The sequence below is a fragment of the Coregonus clupeaformis genome, chromosome 15, assembly GCF_020615455.1.
Source record: "Coregonus clupeaformis isolate EN_2021a chromosome 15, ASM2061545v1, whole genome shotgun sequence".
NCBI classification, from domain to species: Eukaryota; Metazoa; Chordata; class Actinopteri; order Salmoniformes; family Salmonidae; genus Coregonus; species Coregonus clupeaformis.
Window position 1 is genome coordinate 59,479,064 of NC_059206.1, and position 23,034 is coordinate 59,502,097.

Sequence of the window (23,034 nt, forward strand, 5' to 3'; positions counted from 1 at the left end):
TCGCTCCTAATGTGGAGCCAACGCCCAGTTTCTGCAGTGCTGCGCAGTCTCTCCCCTTCCAAAAACTCTGCACCCCTCCCTTTCCCAAACTCTCTAACAACCCTCCTTTCCCCTTTGTCTCTCTGCAATGATGGGGAGGATGGAAGAGAGGAGACGAGAGTTTCACTGTGTCATTCAGTAGCTCAATGCTGCAGCGCACTTAACCCGAGCCCTCCCACACAGTGTCTCTGGCCAGCAATCATTCTCAACTCTTTAATGTAATGTAATATAAAACTAGTCTGGATAGGGGAGAATAATAAGCCTGGGAAGAGGCCAGGCTTAAATTGCCTCAGCGAGGAGGATGGAGCCATCAAGAGAGGAGGAATAGATTTTGAGTTATTACAGGAGCAATGATAAAAAGGTTTCCACTCTATCCTTCAAAGCCAGCAGACTTCAGAGGCCTTGGTCCGTGACTGAGAGCTCTGTAGAGTAGATCTATCCCAGGATGCACGTCTGTGTGTCTGACACATCTAACTAATGGCAGAGAGCAGCAGGAGAGCCACTTCAGATCAAAGGAAATAGATTTACAGAGGTATACCATTATGTTTGAATTTAATGTCATACTCATCTGGGATTACAAATCATATTTTGGGGCACATCTGCACCAGAGAAATAAGCAAGGGGTTTGGTTTGATATCCCATCATGCACTAATTGTCATATCCTTGAGTGTCAATCAGGTCCAATTGATAAAAAAGATCAGGTCCAATTGATAAAAGATACCTCAGATACATTCCGGCTTAATCTATGGAACAATGTAGTCCCCGGTTGCAGAATCACTGCAAAGCAAACACATTTACGGTAATGTACCTCTTGTAAAAAGGCAACTCGATGCATATTGATCTGCAGGCAGCGACGCGGGCCTTGTACTCAAGTGCTCTGGAGCTTTTCTGGGGAGGCAGGGTAATCTAACCCTCAGAGGTCAGCACATTTCCTGGCAGGACCAGGGAGAAGCCACTCGATAACAGGCACTGCCACTCTGCAACGCGGGCCTATACTGGGTTTAGAAAGAATGCGACGGTCCAAGAAAATCTTATTTCACCCTGCAAGCCCCTGACAGAAGTTTGGATGGATGGTTTTCTCATAAAGTGTGGGGGTGACGACGGGGTACCAGCCTCATACACATGTATAACAGCCCTCACAAAAAATGCTTTAACAATGAAAAAGGAGACAGGATTACAAGTGATGCAGAATCCCAGCGCGTGGTGGTAGTCCTCTCATCAGCATTTCAAACAGAAAGAGAGAAAGTTTGCATTATTCTTCTCCTTGACAGGAAGCAGCTCTGCGGTATTGAGATCTTGGCTTCAACAGGGGTGACTGAGAAACATTCTGAGTGTCTGCCAAGGGCTTTTTGCCCCCAAGCACGTTGACACTCACATAGTTGCTACACCACGGCCAGACTGTAATGATCAATGGCTCCTAATGGACAAGTGGTCAAGAGCAGCTCCAGAGTTAAAGGAACACAGAGATTCTTTCCTTTGAGTTAGGTGAAAGGCGATACCTAGTCAGTTGCATTCAACCAAAATGTGTCTTCCGCATTTAACCCAACCCTTCTGAATCAGAGAGGTGCGGGGGGCTAATCGAAGTCCACTTGTTGTTCCTTGCTCAAGGAAAGAACAGCCGATTTTTCCACCTTGCCGGCTCGGGGATTAGAACCAGCGACCTTTTGGTTATTGGCCCAACGCTCTGCTGCCTCAGTTAGAACACTAATTTCCCAGATGACAATGCATATGAACCTAACATCAATTTAGTAATTTATGAATTTCCATCATTTCCGCAGATAAACTGAACCAAGCTAAAGCAATATGTTGGAAAGCTATGGATAATGGCAGCAAGAACCCATAGAGCTGAACTAATGGCCCAAATATTTGTGTAGGTTCATTCCTATGCTGGTGGATGCTCCTATCGCTTGGCAAATTCATAAAAAAATGTGGCAGTATTTTGTAGGCCTATATGTTGTATTTGTATGTTTTGTTGTATGTTGTATATGGCAGTATTTGTTACAGCAAATATGATTTTATTGTTTTGCAATAGGTGATGTGTCCTACCTCTGATGGACTGTTTGTAGCCTACTCTTCATGATTTTACTGCCACCTAGAGCTATAGTGTTGAAGCACCTGAAAAATAAAATGAATGTTGGACTATGCAGGGATGGGCAAAAATGACAAAATACAACACAAAATACAATTACAAAATAACATTAAGATCAATGTATCAAAATAAACGACAAAAAATACAGAAAAACATTTGCAACTAGCCAGGCCGAACAGCAACAACATTCTCAGTAACGGTTACAGAAACGTTTTACTTGCTGTGATATGTTGTTGTTTATCTACCTTAGTTGAATGCACTGACTGTAAGTCACTCTGGATAAGAGTGTCTGCTAAATGACCAAAATGTTACTGTATACACTACCGGTCAAAAGTTTTAGAACACCTACTCATTCAAGGGTTTTTCTTTATTTTTACTATTTTCTACATTGTAGAATAATAGTGAAGACATCAAAACTATGAAATAACACATATGGAATCATGTAGTAACCAAAAAAGTGCTAAACAAATCAAAATATATATATATTACAAATCAAAATATACTTCAAATAGCCACCCTTTGCCTTGATGGCAGCTTTGCACACTCTTGGCATTATCTCAACCAGCTTCATGAGGTAGTCACCTGGAATGCATTTCAATTAACAGGTGTGCCTTGTTAAAAGTTAATTTGTGGAATTTCTTTCCTTCTTAATGCGTTTGAGCCAATCAGTTGTGTTGTGACAAGGTAGGGGTAGTATACAGAAGATAGCCCTATTTGGTAAAAGAGTGATGGTGTGCTGCATCAGATGACCTGGCCTCCACAATCACCTGACCTCAACCAAATTTAGATTCCACATGCGTTATTTCATAGTTTTGGCAGCTTTGCACACTTTTCTCTTTACTTATTTGAGCTGTTCTTGCATAATATGGACTTGGTCTTTTACCAATAACAGTATGCAAATTAGAGATTTTTGGTGCCAACCGCCTTGCTTTGTGAGACGCGTTGTGGGTGAACGGATTATCTCCGCATGTATATTTCCCACCGTAAAGCATGGAGGAGGAGGTGTTATGGTGTGGGGGTGCTTTGCTGGTGACACTGTCTGTGATTTATTTAGAATTCAAGGCACACTTAACCAGCATGGCTACCACAACATTCTGCAGCGATATGCCATCCCATCTGGTTTGGGCTTAGTGGGACTATCATTTGTTTTTCAACAGGACAATGACCCAACACACCTCCAGGCTGTGTAAGGTCTATTTTACCAAGAAGGAGAGTGATGATGTGCTGCATCAGATGACCTGGCCTCCACAATCACCTGACCTCAACCAAATTTAGATGGTTTGGGATGAGTCGGACCGCAGAGTGAAGGAAAAGCAGCCAACAAGTGCTCAGCATACGTATACGTGGGAACTCCTTCAAGACTGTTGGCAAAGTATTCCAGGTGAAGCTAGTTGAGAGAATGCCAAGAGTGTGCAAAGCTGTCATCAAGGCAAAGGGTGGCTATATGAAGAATCTCAAATATAAAATATATTTTGATTTGTTTCATACTTTTTTGGTTACTACATGATTCCACATGCGTTATTTCATAGTTTTGATGTCTTCACTATTATTCTACAATGTAGAAAATAGTACAAATATAGAAAAACCCTTGAATGAGTAGGTGTTCTAAAACTTTTGACCGGTAGTGTATGTGAAATTTAACATACCAAAATGAACTACAAAGCATACTGGGTATTATTATTGGCCTTGTTTTGGGGCAGAGCTCATTAGAATAATATTCAGATTGCGTTGCAATTATTAATTTTTACATATTCATCAGAGGTGGCTGGTGGGAGGTGCTACAGTGCCTTGCAAAAGTATTCATCCCCCTTGGCGTTTTTCCTATTTTGTTGCATTACAACCTGTAATTTAATTAGATTTTTATTTGGATTTCATGTAATGGACATACACAAAATAGTCCAAATTGGTGAAGTGAAATGAAAAAAATAACTTGTTTCAAAAAATTCTAAAAAATTAATAACGGAAAGTGGTGCGTGCATATGTATTCAACCCCTTTGCTATGAAGCTCCTAAATAAGATCTGGTGCAACCAGTTACCTTCAGAAGTCACATAATTAGTGAAATAAAGTCCACCTGTGTGCAATCTAAGTGTCACATGATCTGTCACATGATCTCAGTATATATACACCTGTTCTGAAAGGCCCCAGAGTCTGCAACACCACTAAGCAAGGGGCACCACCAAGCAAGCGGCACCATGAAGACCAAGGAGCTCTCCAAACAGGTCAGGAACAAAGTTGTGGAGAAGTACAGATCAGGGTTGGGTTATAAAAAAATATCAGAAACTTTGAACATTCCATGGAGCACCATTAAATCCATTATTAAAAAATGGAAATAATATGGCACCACAACAAACCTGCCAAGAGAGGGCCACCCACCAAAACTCACAGACCAGACAAGGAGGGCATTAATCAGAGAGACATCTAAGAGACCAAAGATAACCCTGAAGGAGCTGCAAAGCTCCACAGCGGAGATTGGAGTATCTGTCCATTGGACCACTTTAAGCCGTACACGCCACAGAGCTGGGCTTTACGGAAGAGTGGCCAGAAAAAAAGCCATTGCTTAAAGAAAAGAATAAGCAAACATGTTTGGTGTTCGCCAAAAGGCATGTGGGAGACTCCCCAAACATATGGAAGAAGGTACTCTGGTCAGATGAGACTAAAATTGAGCTTTTTGGCCATCAAGGAAAATACTATGTCTGGCGCAAACCCAACACCTCTCATCACCCTGAGAACACCATCCACACAGTGAAGCATGGTGGTGGCAGCATCATGCTGTGGGGATGTTTTTCATCGGCAGGGACTGGGAAACTGGTCAGATTTGAAGGAATCATGGATGGCGCTAAATACAGGGAAATTCTTGAGGGAAACCTGTTTCAGTCTTCCAGAGATTTGAGACTGGGACGGAGGTTCACCTTCCAGCAGGACAATGACCCTAAGCATACTGCTAAAGCAACACTCGAGTGGTTTAGGGGGAAACATTTAAATGTCTTGGAATGGCCTAGTCAAAGCCCAGACCTCAATCCAATTGAGAATCTGTGGTATGACTTAAGATTGCTATACACCAGCGGAACCCATCCAACTGGAGCAGTTTTGCCTTGAAGAATGGACAAAGATCCCAGTGGCTAGATGTGCCAAGCTTATAGAGACATACCCAAAGAGACTTGCAGCTGTAATTGCTGCAAAAGGTGGCTCTACAAAGTATTGTGAATACAAATCCATTTTAATTCCAGGTTGTAAGGCAACAAAATAGGAAAAATGCCAAGGGGGGTGAATACTTTCGCAAGCCACTGTATAGGAGACATGCTCATTGTAATGGCTGGAATGGAATCAATGTAACAGAGTCAAAATGTGGTTTCCATATGTTTGATGTTTTTGATATGTTTAACATATTTAATTCCAGCCATTACAATGAGCCCGTCCTTCTATAGCTCCCCCCAACAGCCTCCGCTGATATACATGTATATTTCGTTCATTTAGCAGACACTATTATCACACCATAGTGCCATCAGACTTCTGATACCAATGCAGGGTGAAAGGGGGTCACAAAATGGTGAACCGCTATAGAAAATGGTATAGCCAAGTATTTTGTATTTAGAAAATACAAATTACAGCTCTCAAAAGTATCTTGTTACAAAATACATTGGAGTTCAGCCCAGTGTAATATAAATGACAAAATACCTATTCCAAATACATGTAACAGAAATACTGCCCATCTCTGACTATGTGACCAGTACTCCTCATAACAGTATGCTTTTTTTTGGGGGGGGGGAGTGACCTGGGAGTGAGTTTGGTGAAAGATAGCGGAAACGGACAATGAAGTGGATTCTGAATCCAATGACGATACAATCAAGGAAAATTGGAGCATTGTTCAAAATAATAGAAAACGGTGCAAAGTAGTGTACAGTGATGAGAATGTCCCTTCATATCTAGTAGGAGTACGATTTGTTAATGAGGAGCAGCTGAGCAGATGACCATTATTGAAGAAACCATTTGAGATATCCAAACTGGTGGAGAGAGTATGGGTAAAGTGAAGGCTGTGAGGATCATGAGAGGAGGGCTTGTTTTTTGTGCTTCTGTGGATCAGAAGGAATGTGCGTTGCATCTCACCCGATTTGAAAAGTTTGAAGTGTCGTGTGTGTCTCTTCGGAACAGGGCACCCCTCAAGGGGGTTATATCTGGCGTCTCGTGGGAAGTCGATTTTGAAGAGATGATAAATATTCCTGGAGTGATTGATGCACGTTGGATGAATCATGTGGTGAATGGTGAAAAAGTGAAGAGTATCTGTTCTTTTGTTTTTGATATGGAGTCTATCCCTACTCAAGTGCAGTTGGGTTCTATAAACTACAGAGTCAGAGCATTTATCCAAAGACCAATGCAGTGTGATCATTGTAAAGCTTTTGGTCATGTTTCAAGAGTTTGCAGAAGGGAGAAGCCGAGATGTCCAAGTTGTGGAAAAGATCATATCATGTGTTATAAAAGTGGACCCTTTCTTTCTAAAATTAGCCACCGAAATTGTCGCAACCCCTATTACTAGCCTGGTCAACCTCTCTTTCGTATCATCTTAGATCCCCAGAGATTGGAAAGCTGCCGCGGTCATCCTCCTCTTCAAAGGTGGTGACACTCTAGATTCAAACTGTTACAGACCTATATCCATCCTTCCCTGCCTTTCGAAAGTATTTGAAATCCAAGTTAACTAACAGATCACCGACCATTTCGAATCCCACCGTACCTTCTCCGCTATGCAATCTGGTTTCCGAGCTGGTCATGGGTGCACCTCAGCCACGCTCAAGGTCCTAAACGATATTATAACCGCGATCGATAAAAGACAGTACTGTGCAGCCGTCTTCATCGACCTGGCCAAGGCTTTCGACTCTGTCAATCACCGCATTCTTATTGGCAGACTAAATAGCCTTGGTTTCTCAAATGACTGCCTCGCCTGGTTCACCAACTACTTCTCAGATAGAGTTCAATGTGTCAAATCGGAGGGCCTGTTGTCTAGACCTCTGGCAGTCTCTATGGGGGTGCCACAAGGTTCAATTCTCGGGCCGACTCTATTCTCTGTGTATATCAATGATGTCGCTCTTGCTGCTGGTGACTCTCAGATCCACCTCTATACAGATGAAACCATTTTGTATACATCTGGCCCTTCATTGGACACTGTGTTAACAAACCTCCAAACGAGCTTCAATGTCATACAACACTCTTTCCGTAGCCTCCAACTGCTCTTAAACGCTAGTAAAACTAAATGTATGCTCTTCAATCGAACGCTGCTTGCACCCGCCCGCCCGACTAGAATGGTCGTGGTCCTCTGTAGTTCAGCTGGTAGAGCACGGCGCTTGTAACGCCAAGGTAGTGGGTTCGATCCCCGGGACCACCCATACACAAAAAATGTATGCACGCATGACTGTAAGTCGCTTTGGATAAAAGCGTCTGCTAAATGGCATATTTATTTATTAGAATCACTACTCTTGGCGGGTCTGACTTAGAATATGTGGACAACTACAAATACCTAGGTGTCTGGTTAGACCGTAAACTCTCCAATCCAAAGTTAAATCTAGAATCGGCTTCCTATTTCGCAAACAAAGCCTCCTTCACTCATGCTGCCAAACATGCCCTCGTAAAACTGACTATCCTACCGATCCTTGACTTCGGCGATGTCATTTACAAAATAGCCTCCAACACTCTACTCAGAAAATTGGATGTAGTCTATCACTGTGCCATGTTTTGTCACCAAAGCTCCATATACTACCCACCATTGTGACCTGTACGCTCTCGTTGGCTGGCCCTCACTACATATTTGTCTCCAAACCCACAGGTCATCTATAAATCACTGCTAGGCAAATCCCCGCCTTATCTTAGCTCATTGGTCACCATAGCAACACCCACCCGTAGTATGCGCTCCAGCAGGTATATCTCACTGGTCATCCCCAAAGCCAACACCTCCTTTGGCCGGCATTCCTTCCAGTTCTCTGCTACCAATGACTGGAACGAACTGCAAAAATCTCTGAAGCTGGAGACTCTTATCTCCCTCACTAACTTTAAGCATCAGTTGTCAGAGCAGCTTACTGATCACTGCACCTGTACGCAGCCCATCTGTAATTAGCCCACCCAACTACCTCAGGAGAACTGGGTGAAAAGGTTGTGGTCAGATGAGACCAAAATTGAGCTCTTTGGCATCAACTCAACTCGCCGTGTTTGGTGGAGGAGGAATGCTGCCTATGACCCCAAGAACACCATCCCCACCGTCAAACATGGAGGTGGAAACATTATGCTTTCGGAACAGGACAACTTCACTGCATCAAAGGGACGATGGACGGGGCTATGTACCGTCAAATCTTGGGTGAGAACCTCCTTCCCTCAGCCAGGGCATTGAACATTGGTAGTGGATGGGTATTCCAGCATGACAATGACCCAAAACACACGGCCAAGGCAACAAAGGAGTGGCTCAAGAAGAAGCACATTAAGGTCCTGGAGTGGCCTAGCCAGTCTCCAGACCTTAATCCCATAGAAAATCTGTGGAGGGAGCTGAAGGTTCGAGTTGCCAAACATCAGCCTCGAAACCTTAATGACTTGGAGAAGATCTGCAAAGAGGAGTGGAACAACATCCCTCCTGAGATGTGTGCCAACCTTGTGGCCAACTACAAGAAACATCTGACCTCTGTGATTGCCAACAAGGGTTTTGCCACTAAGTACTAAGTCATGTTTTGCAGAGTGGTCAAATACTTATTTCCCTCATTAAAATGTAAATCAATTTATAACATTTTTGACATGCGTTTTTCTGGATTTTTGTTGTTGTTATTCTGTCTCTCACTGTTCAAATAAACCTACCATTAAAATTATAGACTGATCATGTCTTTGTCAGTGGGCAAACGTACAAAATCAGCAGGGGATCAAATTATTTTTTTCCTCATATATTTTCTATTGTGTTTTTGACTGTGCGTTTTGTTTATCCCATATGTAACTGTGTTGTTGTTGTTTTTATCGCACTGCTTTGCTTTATCTTGGCCAGTTCACCAGGTCTCATTTTGTAAATGAGAACTTGTTCTCAACTGGCTTACCTGTTTAAATAAAGGTGAAATAAAAATAAATAAAAATCTTTTGATTTCCCGACAAGGGTGAAAGAGAATGAGGTGGCCAAAGTCAGGGCTGTCCAGAGCATTTCATATGCAGCAGCTGTCAAAAGGGTTGAGGGTTTGAATGTTGGTCCTGAAGAGTCCATGATGGTGGATAGGCCTTCACTGCACACTGCAGGGGTTGCCTTTCACCAGCAGGACCCTGGCACTTTAAAGGTTAAGAAGTTGGACTTTGTGGCCTTTATAGGTATGGTGATTAATGACACTGCCAAGGTGGAGAGAAGGTCCAGGAAGATAGATATCATCGTGGATGCGGTGGAGAGGTTCCTGGGACTGAAATATTTCTCAGTGGAAGAGTTACATGGAATATTGTCACAAGTCGTACCACCCTCTCAGGCCCTAGAGCCTGAGAAGGGAGATATTAAGATTTGAAAGAAGGAAGAAGTGGGAGTTTTATTTTGTTTTGTTTTTGTCAATGTACTATTTTTATTTAGGTGGATTAAGTTAGTTTCCCTATCACATATGGATTTTCTTTTTTACCTTGTTTTGGTTTTTCAACCCGTCCAGTTCGTGGCGGCAATACACCTTTTTGGGTTGTAGTCCGCCATAAAACCCACAGAAGAAGAAGAAGAAAAAATCATTTTCTCGTGTTGGCATAAGCAAAAATCGAACACATAGCAAGTTACAGTATTTTTTAGTTCATTTTTACTTCCTCTATAGCTCAGTCTTGGACGGTGTGATTAGGAAAAAGTAGCTACTTTGACCATCGATTGAAGATTAAAGTTTAGATTTTTGTACAGGCGTTAATAAGGCAAATATGTTGGGTCCTCACAGCGTCAACATTTACGTGAGCACAGCGAGGAAATAAAAGTGTGAGTATACATGCAATAAACATATTTCCCTTCATGATAGTTCTGAATTTCTGTATGTGTTAGTCTGAAAGTGAATTCGAACACATCTAGCAAGTTTTCGGTTTGCGAACTAGTCAGGAAGCTAAGCATTGAAAGCAAATGGTTCCATAAATAGACTTTTAGCTTTGGATTGCTAGACTTTTAGCTAACTAGCTAAGCTAACGGCTAGCTAAGTCAACTTCACCTGAAAGGAATAGGACTCATGTTGCAATGAAGGGCTCTGGCCTAATCTTATGTTACTGACTTCTAAACGGCTCTGGCCTAATTAACCAAATGTGACTGAAATCTGTTTTGTTTAGGTGTTCTGAGTGTATGTGAAGATGGGCCGCTCCTCCAAAGACAAACGGGATATCTACTACCGTCTTGCCAAGGAGGAGGGCTGGAGGGCCAGGAGCGCCTTCAAACTACTGCAGCTGGACGAGGAGTTTGGCCTGTTCAAAGGCAAGAAGGCCTCTTGGGTTAACTTTTCTGGCCATGGTTTTATTACCCTAGGTCAACATCAGACATCAATGGCTTATGTTATTGGGTATGGCGGTTGTAAAATATAACATTATGCCAAAGGAATGGGGAGATGAGTTTGATCATCCATTTCTGATGTTACCTGTATATGACATTGACATCCATTTCTCCCTCCCAGGTGTAAAGAGGGCAGTGGACCTCTGTGCTGCCCCAGGCAGCTGGAGCCAGGTCCTAAGCCGTAAACTCAGGTTCGTTTCAATCTCTTTCCTTCTCCTGGTAGCATAGTTGGCATCTATTAGTATGGGGTGTTAATGAATAGTGTACATAACACTAATGCTGTATATTCATCTGATGGTTTGACAGAGGAAAGGAGGAGAAGAGTGAGGAGGTAAAGATAGTGGCAGTGGACCTGCAGGCCATGGCTCCTCTCCCTGGGGTGACACAGATCCAGGGGGACATCACCAAGGTAACGGGGACATGTCTTTCCTGTCCCACAAGGACTTATCGAGACACTATTCTGGAACACTGAATTAGTTGCAGTATTGGCCTGATTCCAAACCTTTCAGAGAAGGAAGTGCAAGTCATCAAGGGCAGAGGAAAGGGGATAATAAGTGTTTGGTTTGGAATATAGCCATTGTATGACAGATTTGGATCAGATTCTCAAACTAATTCAACAAAGCTGGTGGGTAAAATATCTGTTGCTTTTAGATCTCCACTGCCCAGGAGATAATCAGGCATTTTGAAGGACAGCCTGCAGACCTGGTAGTGTGTGATGGCGCCCCAGACGGTGAGTGTGAGAGTGTTCTCTTCCCTCTGGTTTCAGTTTTGTTTGTGTCCTCTTGCATTTAGTTGCATATTCTTCTCTTAGTTGCCACTGTGGGGTTTGTTGTTTTGTCATTGCACTATATGCTTATGGCTCTTCCTCATTGGTCATTTTATGGCTTGTCTACATAGTGACGGGACTCCATGATGTGGATGAGTATATCCAGGCTCAGCTCCTATTGGCTGTAAGTATCACACTGCAACACTGTGTAATATTGAGTTGAATCCCACATGGCTGATCAGTTATCTTTTGTTGTTTATCCTTTATAATATGTTTCTAAATATCCCCTCTCAGGCCCTAAACATTACAACACACGTCCTGAAACCTGGAGGAACGTTTGTTGCAAAGGTAGGCTGTATGTTGGATGAGGACGTGTGGCGCAATTGGTTAGCGTGGTAGACTGTTAATCTAAAGGTTGGTGGTTCGAGCCCACCCAGGGTTGATATCTTCCCACTTCTAGTGATGTGGCAAGACCTTCTACAAGCATTTCGCTATACCTGCTATAACATCTGCTAAACACGTGTATGTGACAAATACGATTTGATTTGATTTGTTTGTATTCATTAGGGATCCCCAATAGTTCCTGCCAAGGCAGCAGCTACTCTTCCTGGGATCCAAACACATTAAGGCACTTACATCACACATAAAACAAAAGATACAATAGTACATAATATAACATTATTACACCACTATATATCTACAATACAAAATGAATAATGTCAACAATATTAAAATGTACGCGTGTGTTGATGTAACAAGTTCTGCACTTCGTTTTTTTAATTGTGGAGGGAAATTAGCTAAGTAGCCTATGTCATGTGAAAGTTATCTTATGCTTTGGTTCCTGTGTAGATATTCCGGGGGAAGGATGTGACCCTCCTGTACTCCCAGCTTAAGATCTTCTTCAGTGGTGTGACCTGTGCCAAGCCCCGGAGCAGCAGGAACTCCAGCATAGGTGAGCTGGAGACCACATCTGACACAATGGTCACACACCAGATCATAGATGGTTTCCATTCAAATGCCTGGTTTTGACAGAAGGGTTAAAGGATTAAGTTGGTGAGGGGCTGCTTGAGACTTATATTTTTTTGTCTCTCTCACTTCTACAGAGGCATTTGTGATGTGTCAGAATTACTCTCCTCCAGAAGGATATGTGCCCAACATGTCCAATCCTCTGCTGGATCACTCATATGGTAACAACACAATACAACACAGTAATGCTTCTCATGTTCCTCATGTTTCAACTCCATATAATACTGTCATGTTATACACTGGTACTCAAGTTGGTTTCTGACTGTTTCAGATGTAGATTTTAACCAGCTAGAGGGACCAAACAGAATCATAGTTCCTTTCCTGGCCTGTGGGGACCTGAGTGCCTTTGACTCGGACCGGACCTACCCTCTCCAGGTACTGATATTCAGACACGTCTCTGCTGATACATGTATTGTAGACCAATGCTTTTCTTTAGTAGTCTCGAAGCTGTTACTCTATAGATAAGATGCTTCATATTAGGGCTGACCTCAATTAGTTGACAGTTCCATTGTTTGGTCGTTGGGCTGTTGGTTGACCGAGATTGTTTTAGTCGAGCAGTAACACACAAACACACGTATACAGGACCAGTCAAAAGTTTGGACACACCTACTCATTCAAGGGCTTTTCTTTATTTTTACTATTTTCTACATTGTAGAATAATAGTGAAGACATCAACATGATGAAATAACACATATGGATCATATAGTAGCCAAAAAAGTGTTAAACAAATCAAAATATTTTTTAGATTCTTCAAAGTAGCCACCCTTTGCCTTGATGACAGCTTTGCACACTCTTGGCATTCTCTCAACCAGCATCTTGAGGAATACTTTTCCAACAGTCTTGAAGGAGTTCCCACATGCTGAGCACTTGTTGGCTGCTTTTCCTTCACTCTGCGTTCCAACTCATCTCAAACCATCTCAATTGGGTTGTCGTCGGGTGATTGTGGTGGCCAGGTCATCTGATGCAGCACTCCATCACTCTCCTTCTTGGTCAAATAGCCCTTACACAGCCTGTAGGTGTGTTTTGGGTCATTGTCCTGTTGAAAAACAAATGATAGTCCCACTAAGGGCAAGCGAGATGAGATGGCGTATCGCTGCAGAATGCTGTGGTAGCCATGCTGGTTAAGTGTGCCTTGAATTCTAAATAAATCAGACAGTGTCACCAGCAAAGCGCCCCCACTCCATCACACCACCTCCTCCATGCTTTATGGTGGGAACCACACTTGCGGAAATCCGTTCACCTACTCTGTGTCTCACAAAGACACGGCGGTTGGAACCAAAAATCTCAAATTTGGATTTATCAGACCAACGGACAGATTTCCACCAGTCTAATGTCCATTGCTCATGTTTCTGGGCCCAACCAAGTCTCTTCTTCTTATTGGTGTCCTTTAGTAGTGGTTTCTTTGCAGCAATTTGATCATGAAGGCCTGATTCACACAGTCTCCTCTGAACAGTTGATGATGAGATGTGTCTGTTACTTGAACTCTGTGAAGCATTTATTTGGGCTGCAATCTGAGGTGCAGTTAACTCTAATGACCTTATCCTCTGCAGCAGAGGTAACTCATGGTTTTCCTTTCCTGTGGCGGTCCTCATGAGAGTCAGTTTCATCATAGTGCTTGATGGTTTTTGCGACTGCACTTGAAGAAACTTTCAAAGTTCTGGAAATGTTCTGGATTGACTGACCATGTCTTAAGGTAATGATGGACTGTCGTTTCTCTTTGCTTATTTGAGCTGTTCTTGCCATAATATGGACTTGGTCTTTTACCAAATATGGCTATCTTCTGTATACTACCCCTACCTTGTCACAACACAACTGATTGGCTCAAACGCATTTAGAAGGAAAGAAATGCCAAAAATGAACTTTTAACAAGGCACACCTGTTAATTGAAATGTATTCCAGGTGACTACCTCATGAAGCTGGTTGAGATAATCCCTGGAATGAGTAGGTGTGTCCAAACCTTTGACTGGTACTGTGTATATACAGTGCATTCAGAAAATATTTAGACCCCTTTACTTTCCCCACATTTTGTTACGTTACAGCCTTATTCTAAAATTGTTTCAATAAATATCAATCTACACACAATACCCCATGATGACAAATCGTAAGAACTCACAGACAACTTGTAAAAGCTCAAACCAAGTTTATTCACCCACTGGGTCAAACAGCTGCAAAGACATGTTTACACAAGCACATATATTTATACCCTCCTTCTAGGAGGAGTCAACTCCTTGCACATCTAGATAGCCAATACATCTCTGTTGCTAGTCAGGAACTTAATTGGTACCTCTCACTGGTGTAGTCGTGGCCCCGCCTCCTGCTAGAACCTCCATGGGCATGTAATATATGTGTGTAACAGGACTGTTTCTTCTCACTTCATCTGACCTGACCTCGGGCCGAATTCCTCACTCCTCCCTAATCCTCAGCTGTCCTACCTTATCAGTGACTGAAACCAGACTGTTGCCCTTTGCCTCCCTCCATAGGATCCATGAGATTTAACAATAACATGTTTGACAGAATGTAAACTTCCTGCCCCCCCCTTCTCACTCAGTAACTTTCCATACACCCAGTTCTTATCCACCCACCATTGACCCCAACATATACATTAATTATACATGTACAGTAATCAAGAAGTTCTAGTATGGTAACATTAATAAGTATATTTCAAGCTAGAACCCAACAGTATGAATGCCCTGGCTTCTGCTCAGGCCATATTACCAGGCCATATTACCGTAAATGCTGCATGGTCAATGCAGACGTCGGATTGACCATGCACCCAGATGCACAATGCACTTCTCTCTCCAGAATGCGCGCTCTCCCGCCAATTTGTGCACATTCATTGTTTCATAACTTAATTGTGAGTTGTTTGATTTGTTAGTGTATATCAATTCCCCATTATATATATCACCAGTAGTACATTTACCATTAACTCCTATAATTTCTAATCTACAATGTTTGTTACTTTGGTTACGGTCATTTATTTTAATGCTTTCAATATTATTCCTGTCTTTCTGTTCTCATTGTTGGAGTGGACACATTGTTTGCTGAGTGCACAATCTATGCTACACTTATGAGAAACAAGTTTTGGTTTATTTAATTCCATTTATGAGTTCTGTCAATTTAATCATTGTCTTTTGTTTGGAGCTCTCCTGTCAATGTTGAGTAAGGATGCGCACGCATAGAAGTAGGCCTATAGGCTACCTGGCCTGCGCACAAGTATTTCTGATCAAATCAAATCAAATCAAATCAAATTTTATTGGTCACATGCGCCGAATACAACAAGTGCAGACATTACAGTGAAATGCTTACTTACAGCCCTTAACCAACAGTGCGTTTATTTTAAACAAAAAAGTAAGAATAAAACAACAACAAAAAAAGTGTTGAGAAATACAAAGAGCAGAAGTAAAATAAAGTGACAGTAGGGAGGATATATATACAGGGGGGTAACGCGCAGAGTCAATGTGCGGTGGCACCGGCTAGTTGAGGTAGTTGAGGTAATATGTACATGTGGGTAGAGTTAAAGTGACTATGCATAAATACTTAACAGAGTAGCAGCAGCGTAAAAAGGATGGGGTGGGGGGGCAGTGCAAATAGTCCGGGTAGCCATGATTAGCTGTTCAGGAGTCTTATGGCTTGTGGGTAGAAGCTGTTGAGAAGTCTTTTGGACCTAGACTTGGCACTCGGTACCGCTTGCCGTGCGGTAGCAGAGAGAACAGTCTATGACTAGGGTGGCTGGAGTCTTTGACAATTTTGAGGGCCTTCCTCTGACACCGCCTGGTATAGAGGTCTTGGATGGCAGGGAGCTTTGCCCCAGTGATGTACTGGGCGCACGCACTACCCTCTGTAGTGCCTTGCGGTCAGAGGCCAAGCAGTTGCCATACCAGGCGGTGATGCAACCAGTCAGGATGCTCTCGATGGTGCAGCTGTAGAATTTTTTGAGGATCTGAGGACCCATGCCAAATCTTTTTAGTCTCCTGAGGGGGAATAGGCTTTGTCGTGCCCTCTTCACGACTGTCTTGGTGTGCTTGGACCATGATAGTTCGTTGGTGATGTGGACACCAAGGAACTTGAAGCTCTCAACCTGTTCCACTACAGCCCCGTCGATGAGAATGGGGGCGTGCTCAGTCCTCTTTTTTTTCCTGTAGTCCACAATCATCTCCTTTGTCTTGGTCACGTTGAGGGAGAGGTTGTTGTCCTGGCACCACACGGCCAGATCTCTGACCTCCTTAAAGCACCACCACTAATGACCTGTGGAGCTTCTCAAAGTAATGTTTTCTTCACCTCAAACAGCAAGCAAACAAAGTCTGTTTTTACATCCACTGAGAATGACTAGTTACTCAATGTATTTGAAAAACTCTTTCCAGCTCTCTCCCTTTCCATAACCACTCAGCGTGAATGGGAAAAATGTCATGCTCTGATCCAGTGGAAACGTCATAAAATAGGCTTCTTATCAATGCTTGACTTGGACTGAAATAGGTTCCGGTACTCATTTTGGGTGCTGGTACAGTTTATATTTAGGTGCAGGAGCTCCACAATACTTTTGAGCTAAAATTCTATTAGAGGAACAAGAGCTCAAGCAGTAGAACATTTGAGGTGCCGGTACTCGGCTCCGGTGACTTCCTGTCTAAGTCAAGCACTGCTTCTTATCCCTTGCCCAAGCTCTTGTCCCAAGCTCAATGGCGCAAGAAACTAGATAACTAGAGGGCCAAGAATCTTTTCGGGCAGGACCCAAGTTAATAGTTGATACAATGTTTCAAGTTCGTTGCAGATAGGCCAATTGTAGCCAATGTGATTTTTAGGATATTTATTTTTATCAGGATATTTTCTACCTGCAGGCTGCAATGTTTTTATTTGTTGGCTTTATGTAGGCTATTTTTACATAGTTGGCAATAAAGTTTTAGATTTTTTTCATTTTAATAGAATTTTGATTAACCAAATGACAATGATTTTGAGATATGAAAACGTTATTGTAAATTAAATTAAACTTTCATGAAAATGTGCATATGAAAACCATAACTGCCACGCAGAGCGGTAGAAATTGTAAGATAAATTAGCATTCCTCATGAGAAAGGTTGCCGACTCCTCGTGTAGCCTATTACCAACAACTTCAGGAGAGGAATGGCAGAATCTGCGAAAGTCAGCAGGAGCTGGAGGAGAATAGTTGGGTTAGGTTAAGGTTTTTATCTCTTTTTTTGGTTACTAAATGATTCCATATGTGTTATTTCATAGTTCTGATGTCTTCACTATTATTCTACAATGTAGAAAATTGTAAAAATAAAGAAACCCTTGAATGAGTAGGTGTTCTAAAACTTTTGACCGTATGTACAGTGGGGGAAAAAAGTATTTAGTCAGCCACCAATTGTGCAAGTTCTCCCACTTAAAAAGATGAGAGAGGCCTGTAATTTTCATCATAGGTACACGTCAACTATGACAGACAAATTGAGAGAGAAAAAAATCCAGAAAATCACATTGTAGGATTTTTTATGAATTTATTTGCAAATTATGGTGGAAAATAAGTATTTGGTCACCTACAAACAAGCAAGATTTCTGGCTCTCACAGACCTGTAACTTCTTCTTTAAGAGGCTCCTCTGTCCTCCACTCGTTACCTGTATTAATGGCACCTGTTTGAACTTGTTATCAGTATTAAAGACACCTGTCCACAACCTCAAACAGTCACACTCCAAACTCCACTATGGCCAAGACCAAAGAGCTGTCAAAGGACACCAGAAACAAAATTGTAGACCTGCACCAGGCTGGGAAGACTGAATCTGCAATAGGTAAGCAGCTTGGTTTGAAGAAATCAACTGTGGGAGCAATTATTAGGAAATGGAAGACATACAAGACCACTGATAATCTCCCTCGATCTGGGGCTCCACGCAAGATCTCACCCCGTGGGGTCAAAATGATCACAAGAACGGTGAGCAAAAATCCCAGAACCACACGGGGGGACCTAGTGAATGACCTGCAGAGAGCTGGGACCAAAGTAACAAAGCCTACCATCAGTAACACACTACGCCGCCAGGGACTCAAATCCTGCAGTGCCAGACGTGTCCCCCTGCTTAAGCCAGTACATGTCCAGGCCCATTTGCTAGAGTGCATTTGGATGATCCAGAAGAGGATTGGGAGAATGTCATATGGTCAGATGAAACCAAAATATAACTTTTTTTAGTAAAAACTCAACTCGTCGTGTTTGGAGGACAAAGAATGCTGAGTTGCATCCAAAGAACACCATACCTACTGTGAAGCATGGGGGTGGAAACATCATGCTTTGGGGCTGTTTTTCTGCAAAGGGACCAGGACGACTGATTTGTGTAAAGGAAAGAATGAATGGGGCCATGTATCATGAGATTTTGAGTGAAAACCTCCTTCCATCAGCAAGGGCATTGAAGATGAAACGTGGCTGGGTCTTTTAGCATGACAATGATCCCAAACACACCGCCCGGGCAATGAAGGAGTGGCTTCGTAAGAAGCATTTCAAGGTCCTGGAGTGGCCTAGCCAGTCTCCAGATCTCAACCCCATAGAAAATCTTTGGAGGGAGTTGAAAGTCCGTGTTGCCCAGTGACAGCCCCAAAACATCACTGCTCTAGAGGAGATCTGCATGGAGGAATGGGCCAAAATACCAGCAACAGTGTGTGAAAACCTTGTGAAGACTTACAGAAAACGTTTGACCTGTGTCATTGCCAACAAAGGGTATATAACCCTAACCCTGGACTTCCTCACGGGCCGCCCCCAGGTGGTAAGGGTAGGTAACAACACATCTGCCACACTGATCCTCAACACGGGGGCCCCTCAGGGGTGCGTGCTCAGTCCCCTCCTGTACTCTCTGTTCACCCATGACTGCATGGCCAGGCACGACTCCAACACCATCATTAAGTTTGCCGACGACACAACAGTGGTAGGCCTGATCACCGGCAACGATGAGACAGCCTATAGGGAGGAGGTCAGAGATCTGGCCGTGTGGTGCCAGGACAACAACCTCTCCCTCAACGTGACCAAGACAAAGGAGATGATTGTGGACTACAGGAAAAAAAAGAGGACTGAGCACGCCCCCATTCTCATCGACGGGGCTGTAGTGGAACAGGTTGAGAGCTTCAAGTCCCTTGGTGTCCACATCACCAACGAACTATCATGGTCCAAACACACCAAGACAGTCGTGAAGAGGGCACGACAAAGCCTATTCCCCCTCAGGAGACTAAAAAGATTTGGCATGGGTCCTCAGATCCTCAAAAAATTCTACAGCTGCACCATCGAGAGCATCCTGACTGGTTGCATCACCGCCTGGTATGGCAACTGCTTGGCCTCTGACCGCAAGGCACTACAGAGGGTAGTGCGTACGGCCCAGTACATCACTGGGGCAAAGCTCCCTGCCATCCAGGACCTCTATACCAGGCGGTGTCAGAGGAAGGCCCTCAAAATTGTCAAAGACTCCAGCCACCCTAGTCATAGACTGTTCTCTCTGCTACCGCACGGCAAGCGGTACCGGAGTGCCAAGTCTAGGTCCAAAAGACTTCTCAACAGCTTCTACCCCCAAGCCATAAGACTCCTGAACAGCTAATCATGGCTACCCTGAATATTTGCACTGCCCCCCCCACCCCATCCTTTTTACGCTGCTGCTACTCTGTTAAGTATTTATGCATAGTCACTTTAACTCTACCCACATGTACATATTACCTCAACTACCTCAACTAGCCGGTGCCCCCGCACATTGACTATGCAACGGTACCCCCCTGTATATATAGCCTCCCTATTGTCACTTTATTTTACTGTATATATAGCCTCCCTACTGTCACTTTATTTTACTTCTGCTCTTTTTTTCTCAACACTTTTTTGTTGTTTTATTCTTACTTTTTTTGTTTAAAATAAATGCACTGTTGGTTAAGGGCTGTAAGTAAGCATTTCACTGTAATGTCTGCACCTGTTGTATTCGGCGCATGTGACCAATACAATTTGATTTGATTTGAAAGTATTGAGAAACTTTTGTTATTGACCAAATACTCATTTTCCACCATAATTTGAAAATAAATTCATTAAAAATCCTACAATGTGATTTTCTGGATTTTTTCCCCTCATTTTGTCTGTCATAGTTGACGTGTACCTATGATGAGAGAGGCCTGTAATTTTCATCTTTTTAAGTGGGAGAACTTGCACAATTGGTGGCTGACTAAATACTTTTTTTCCCCACTGTATGTATGTATGTAAAAATACAAGTTTAAAATGTTGAGCAATCGATTAATCGAAAGAACAGACGACTTTCGGTCAACCCCCCAAAAAAATTGGTGGGGGCAGCCTTACTTCATATGAAACTTTTGTGCTGTGCTCATTAAACTTTAATTTTATTTTTCTTCATAGTTGGATGCCAGTAAGGAATACCAGTACACGCCCCCCACCCAGCCCCCCATTCGCCCACCCTACCAGCAGGCCTGTCATCTACGCAAGAACAACCTATTGGCCAAGGAGGACTCCCCCTCTCTTCCATTGGATGAAGCCCTTTCAAATATGGACATTTCAACCAGTCAGGAAGAGTCATAGTGTGTTCAGTTTATTAAACGTTTGTGAAGGTTTGTACTGAATTACCCAGAACGGAGTGCACAGTGCTTCAACAGTCTTTTGAGGTATGTTTGTTCCCATTTGGTGTGTGGGTTGGCGCCTGATCAATATGGGATGACCATTTCTAATCGCAAAACTCATGCAGCACACCGTATACAATCGCCCTCTGGGCCACCATAATCACCACATTCTTCATCTGGTCATTCAGAACAGCACCGTGTCCGTTGAACACTGAGTCCTCCTGAACGCGGCCGTAGATGTCTTCCCCAACAGAGAGAACTGACATTTCATAGAGCAGAAACAAAGGAAGAAAGAGGATATTTGGTTCAGAAAAGCCTTGACTGCATAAAGACTGTGTATAGATGATCAAGGAAACAGAATACTTCTTTTGAATTATGAATTTTGCCACATGTTTTACCAATCAATAGTCATAATATTGTACCGTTATTGTTTTTTCATCTAAAATGAATAAAATTTACTTGAGCACTCCAATGTGTTTCTGTTCTGTGATCTGCTTTCCAATGGCCAGTCACATATCCTGGTTCAAAAAGCACTTTCTGCTCCCTAGTCTTTGGCTACACATTGAGATATGAATGAAGAAATAGGGACAACACGTGGGTTCATGGTATTGCAGAGTAACAACGTAAATCTCAAGAATCTGTGATTGGTAGGCCTACCAGCAATGTTCCCTCTAAGCTGCGCCCCTCCTCCAGGACAGCCACGCAGAAGAAATGCCATGCAGCGCAGAGACGCAAGAGATGGAACTTCACTGAGGTCGCCCCATTAGTTTATACTATCCTGTGATCGAATCAATATTATATCAGCCCCTTTTCAATGCAACAAAACAAATTAAATTTGCAAGATTGAGGCTGTGCAAGATTTGATATTCTTAGCAAGTTAGCGAGTTATTATCCCAGTTATAGATAAGTATAGGTCAGCAATGGGGAGTTCCTGCTTCCTACAACAGCACAAAACGCATAGGCTACATTTCAAGCTGCCTTTGAAAAACCAGTCAGGTAAAAAGCTTATGATTTAATTAAAGGGGCAGTGTTGTATTTTTAGACAGGCTTGAATATTCAAATAAGCCAATAGGCAGAGGGGTAGACTACATTGTCTAATTCTCTAGAGTTATAATAATTAATTGTATTTTGTAAAGTGGTTTCTTGCATCATACAATACAATTGACAGCGATCTATTTGGCCCAGGGTGTTATAGACCAATTAAAAAATCATGAATTAATGTCAAGCCCTTCATAATGTAAAAACATTTTTTAAAGTAATGCAATGTAGGCCTGCATTGAACACCACATATTACCTACAGTAGGCTACATCATATACAGTTGAAGTCCAAAGTTTACATACACCTTAGCCAAATACATTTAAACTCAGTTTTTCACAATTCCTGACATTTAATCCTGTCTTAGGTCAGTTAGGATCACAACTTTATTTTAAGAATATGAAATATCAGAATAATAGTAGAGAGAATGATTTATTTCAGCTTTTATTTATTTCATCACATTCCCAGTAGGTCAGAAGTTTACATACACTCAATTAGTATTTGGTAGCATTGCTTTTAAATTGCTTAACTTGGGTCAAACATTTCGGGTAGCCTTCCACAAGCTTCCCACAATAAGTTGGGTGAATTTTGGCCCATTCCTCCTGACAGAGCTGGTGTAACTGAGTCAGGTTTGTAGGCCTCCTTGCTCGCACACACTTTTTCAGTTCTGCCCACAAATGTTCTATAGGATTGAGGTCAGGGATTTGTGATGGCCACTCCAATACCTTGACTTTGTTGTCCTTAAGCCATTTTGCCACAACTTTGGAAGTATGCTTGGGGTCATTGTCCATTTGGAAGACCCATTTGCGACCAAGCTTTAACTTCCTGACTGATGTCTTGAGATGTTGCTTCAATATATCCACATAATTTTCCTTCCTCATGATGCCATCTATTTTGTGAAGTGCACCAGTCCCTCCTGCAGCAAAGCACCCCACAGCATGATGCTGCCACCCCTGTGCTTCACAGTTGGGATGGTGTTCTTCGGCTTGCAAGCCACCCCCCTTTTTCATCCAA

At 42.7% G+C, this 23,034-nt stretch overlaps 1 protein-coding gene across 1 annotated transcript; it reads left to right on the plus strand.

Moving 5' to 3' along the window:
* The first annotated feature begins 9,840 nt into the window (after positions 1-9,840).
* On the plus strand, positions 9,841-21,456 carry ftsj1 (FtsJ RNA 2'-O-methyltransferase 1). Its single transcript, XM_041898440.2, has 11 exons — positions 9,841-10,071; positions 10,410-10,551; positions 10,748-10,817; positions 10,933-11,035; positions 11,278-11,356; positions 11,524-11,576; positions 11,687-11,740; positions 12,242-12,344; positions 12,496-12,579; positions 12,690-12,793; positions 20,767-21,456. The coding sequence occupies exons 2-11, from the start codon at positions 10,431-10,433 to the stop codon at positions 20,944-20,946; spliced, it is 951 nt and encodes a 316-aa protein (XP_041754374.1). The 5' UTR covers positions 9,841-10,071; positions 10,410-10,430; the 3' UTR covers positions 20,947-21,456.
* Positions 21,457-23,034: the final 1,578 nt, after the last annotated feature.

What these genes read in the sequence shown, in the direction of transcription:
- ftsj1 (XM_041898440.2), top strand. Translation starts at nt 10,431, where the DNA reads ATGGGCCGCTCCTCCAAAGACAAACGGGATATCTACTACCGTCTTGCC. An exon ending in GTCCTAAGCCGTAAACTCAG is followed by an intron (nt 10,818 to 10,932) that starts GTTCGTTTCAAT and finishes ATGGTTTGACAG; the next exon opens with AGGAAAGGAGGAGAAGAGTG. An exon ending in GAGGAACGTTTGTTGCAAAG is followed by an intron (nt 11,741 to 12,241) that starts GTAGGCTGTATG and finishes GTTCCTGTGTAG; the next exon opens with ATATTCCGGGGGAAGGATGT.